Here is a 3,958-nt window from a genome sequence, read left to right as displayed (position 1 = left end):
TAAACAAATAGGCATCTTTGGTTCCATTGTAGTGGAAGTCAAGTCTAAATCATCCCTGTAACAGGAAGAATGGGAGACTAACTACCAAATGGTCACATTCTTCATCATGGTCACAAAACTCTTGTTTTCTTACCCGCCCTCCTATTCTTCTCAAATGAGAATCTGATTTACATTCTAGAGACACTATTTGTCACTGTTTTTTATATATATTTTAGATGGCAAATTTAGTTGGAGGAATTCACTGTCATATTGAGAGAACAAACAGTTATAAACTTGAGGACAGTCTAGTAAGGAAATAAACTGATTATCTATGGAAATTGAGAGTGAGAAGAAACAACAGACTATAAAATATTGTACCTGATAAGTTCTGGTGTTCATGTATTGATGTTACTATTTATTAATCTTTGTATATTGGTATACTTGCCCACTGAGAGGACAGTATAAATCCATTTTCCTTGGAGAACAATTTAGCTTACATTCAAAATCAATGTGAATGTAATTTGGAAAAGGTCTAATTTGTGGTAAATATTTTGTTACTTGGTATAAGCTTCTATCTTTAAGAGTTTGATAAATTTATAGAAAATAAGATATTCTCACATAACAATAGTTGGTTTCATTAATGGCCACTAGAATCATGAAAAGGAAAACACAAGAGACATAAATAGGATATTTCATCTCATATTTAAGAATTATATTCTTAAGAATAGAGCACAGGTAATTTTGGAATATTTATATTCTCAATTTCTGTGTATCTATGTTTCCCCTAGCTTTCCTACTTTTATCAATATTATATGAATTCCCATAATTGAGTTAGTTGATCAAATTATTGAAAGGGACAAATGAGCAGCAATCTTGTTTTTCATCACTTATGACAATTTCATTTATGCTGGCCAAACATTTTTTAAAAATATATTTCAAAGTCTAAATTTTTTCCACTCATACGAACATACATATATCTATGGTGTTTGTGTGCATGTGTTTTATGCGTATATATGTATATGTACATATATATGTGAATTGTTAGTTTTCTCACTTTTAATAATGCCTGTAAAAGTTATCTGAAAAATATAATGTACACAAAGTAGAACTTTACACACCTGACAGAAAAAAAAAAACTTGATGACAATATTGGTAATCAAGGAAACATATTCTTTTATTATCAACATATATTGTTCTTTTGTCTATAATGCAGATTACAAGGTGTCTGTTAGCTTTGCAGTTATTAGCTTATGTCAACACCAGTGATGATACCTAAGGAATGAAGAATCAAATAATAAGCTGAGATATGGTAAACACTGATAACTAAGGATGCAATGACGAGGTCCCTAGAAGAATATGCAGTAAGTGCTATCAATTGATGAGACTCACTCAAACCTGGAGTTTCAAATCACCTTTCTAAAGATTCTTTATTAAATGTGAATTGGTAGTCAAAAATTGACAATTAAGAAACATTTCCAAAATAAAAGATAAAAGACAAAGTAAGCTATAAAAATAAATAATTAAAACTTTGAAGTTTGAAATAACATTCAAGGAGCAATATAGTACCTTCCCAACCCAGGGATTGAACCCAGGTCTACTCTCATTGTGGGCAGATTCTTTACCAGCTGAGCCACAAGGGAAGCCCATGAGTGCTACAGTAGGTAGTCTATCCCTTCCTCAGCAGATTTTCGCAACCCAGGACTTGAACCGGGGTCTGCTGCATTGCAGGCAGATTCTTTACCAAATTATCAGGGCACTATTTTTTCTAACACACATTTCTCTGTCAAAATTTAGAAGAAATAAATCATAAAAAAAGAGGTCAGAGAGGGCTCAGTTTTGGAACTGAACACACAGCAACTCAGACATGTAGAAGTCTCATCTACATAGTGCCTCCATTTAATCAATTATAAAGAGCAGATTAATTTAAAAATACTTCCTGGACTTGTGAGGATTAATGAGTTAATATTTGTAAAGTTTAGTACAGCAGGAAATATAACCCTTTAAAATCAATAACAATAAAAACATTATCTTTTTTAAAATGTAAATTTATTTATTTTAAATGGAGGTTCATTACTTTACAACATTGTATTGGTTTTGCCATACATCAACATGAATCCGCCACAGGTATACACGTGTTCCCTATCCTGAATGCTTGGGGCTGGTGCACTGAGACGACCCAGAGGGATGGTACGGGGAGGGAGGCGGGGGTGTTCAGGATGGGAAAACAACGTTATCTTGTGTCAGGTCATATGAGAAGTGATCAACAAAGTTTGCCTTAAGAAAATACTCATCAGAATACATGTATCACAATTAACATTTAAATAAGATATTCTAACAAAACCTTATTAGAAAGATCTCAATACAATTGCCTTTAATTATAAATTTATGAAGATTTAATCCATGCCATTTTTTGTTCAAAATAATGTGGAAATAATATATGTGACAGAACTTGGGACATAGTGACTGCTAAATAACTGTTTGTTGAATGAATTGATAAACTGAATTAACATAGAACACATACTTGGTTTTAACTTATTTAAGTATTCTACTGCATTTAAAAATTTGATCATTTGATTTTAAAATGCACATTTGGCTGAAAGAAGTCGAGAGTGAAAGAGAGAATACAACTAAGATTTTTCACCCTTTCCACCACTAATCCTGAAGGATTGGAAAACAGAAAACAAAGAAACCCACGAAAATCCTACTAGCTGCTTAATGATTATACCAACTTGATCATGAGAATTCTGAATCAAACAGACTTGACACCAGCTTCATTCATTCTTACTGGAATCCCAGGCCTGGAGGACAGGCATTTCTGGATTTCTTTGCCATTCTGCACAATGTATGTTGTGGCTGTGGTTGGTAATTGTGGACTCCTCTACCTCATTTGCTATGAGGATTCCTTGCACAGGTCCATGTATTACTTTTTGGCCATACTTTCTCTAACTGACCTTGTCATGTGCACTACTACAATTCCTAAAGCCCTCTGCATTTTCTGGTTCCATCTTAAAGAAATCAGCTTTGATGAATGCCTAGTCCAGATGTTCTTCATCTATGCCTTCACAGGGATGGAGTCTGGGGTGCTTATGCTTATGGCCTTAGACCGCTATGTGGCCATCTGCTACCCTCTGCGCTACTCAACTATCCTCACCAATCCTATTATTGCAAAGGCAGGGCTTGTCACTTTCCTGAGAGTTGTGTTGCTTGTCATTCCCTTGACTTTCATCATCAAAAGACTACCCTATTGCAGAGGCAATATCATACACCATACCTACTATGACCACATGGCTGTAGCGAAGTTATCTTGTGGAAATATCAAGATCAATGTCATCTATGGTCTGATGGTTGCCCTCCTGATAGGGGGTTTTGACATCTTGTGCATCTCAGTCTCCTACACAATGATCCTCTGCACGGTGGTCAGCCTCTCCTCAGCAGAAGCTCGGTGGAAGGCCTTCAGCACCTGCACAGCCCACATCTGTGCTATAGTCTTCTCCTATAGCCCAGCCTTCTTTTGTTTCTTTTCCCACCGCTTTGGGGGTCACAGGATTCCTCCATCATGCCACATCATTGTGGCCAATATTTATTTGCTCTTGCCTCCCACCATGAACCCTATCGTCTATGGAGTGAAAACCAAGCAGATAAGAGACTATGTCATAAAGATCCTTTTAGGTTCTAAGGATACTAAATCCCACAGCATATAAAAGGGCTATATATATCAGCTAAGGGAAAAGAAATGAATGGAAAGAGGAGCAAGGGAAAGAGAAAGGAGGAGGACAGGGAAGAAAATCCAGGGGAGAAAATAGAAGGAAAGGGGTATTTCGGTTGGCAATATAGTCAGGGCCTAATAATCCTTTCCTGAGAGAACCATTTTGGCCATGATACCAGGGTCCAGCCCCGGTTGGATCCAGGGTATCCTCAGGGGGATGGCGTCAGCGTCTGAAAAAGATTAATTAGAGATCTAGAGAGAGATAAGGAAGGA

General features: G+C 36.3%; 1 protein-coding gene across 1 annotated transcript; it reads left to right on the top strand.

Annotated features, from left to right (window-relative positions):
* The first annotated feature begins 2,714 nt into the window (after nucleotides 1-2,714).
* LOC138092770 (olfactory receptor 52N4-like) lies at nucleotides 2,715-3,680 on the top strand. Its single transcript, XM_068988826.1, has one exon. It carries the CDS (start codon nucleotides 2,715-2,717, stop codon nucleotides 3,678-3,680), a length of 966 nt encoding a protein of 321 aa, XP_068844927.1.
* The last annotated feature ends 278 nt before the right edge of the window (nucleotides 3,681-3,958 follow it).

The sequence above is a fragment of the Capricornis sumatraensis genome, chromosome 16 (assembly GCF_032405125.1).
Source record: "Capricornis sumatraensis isolate serow.1 chromosome 16, serow.2, whole genome shotgun sequence".
Classification (NCBI taxonomy): domain Eukaryota; kingdom Metazoa; phylum Chordata; class Mammalia; order Artiodactyla; family Bovidae; genus Capricornis; species Capricornis sumatraensis.
This window is presented reverse-complemented; position numbering and strand designations above follow the sequence as displayed.

Coding starts and splice junctions, on each gene's coding strand:
- LOC138092770 (XM_068988826.1), top strand. CDS start 2,715: ATGAGAATTCTGAATCAAACAGACTTGACACCAGCTTCATTCATTCTT.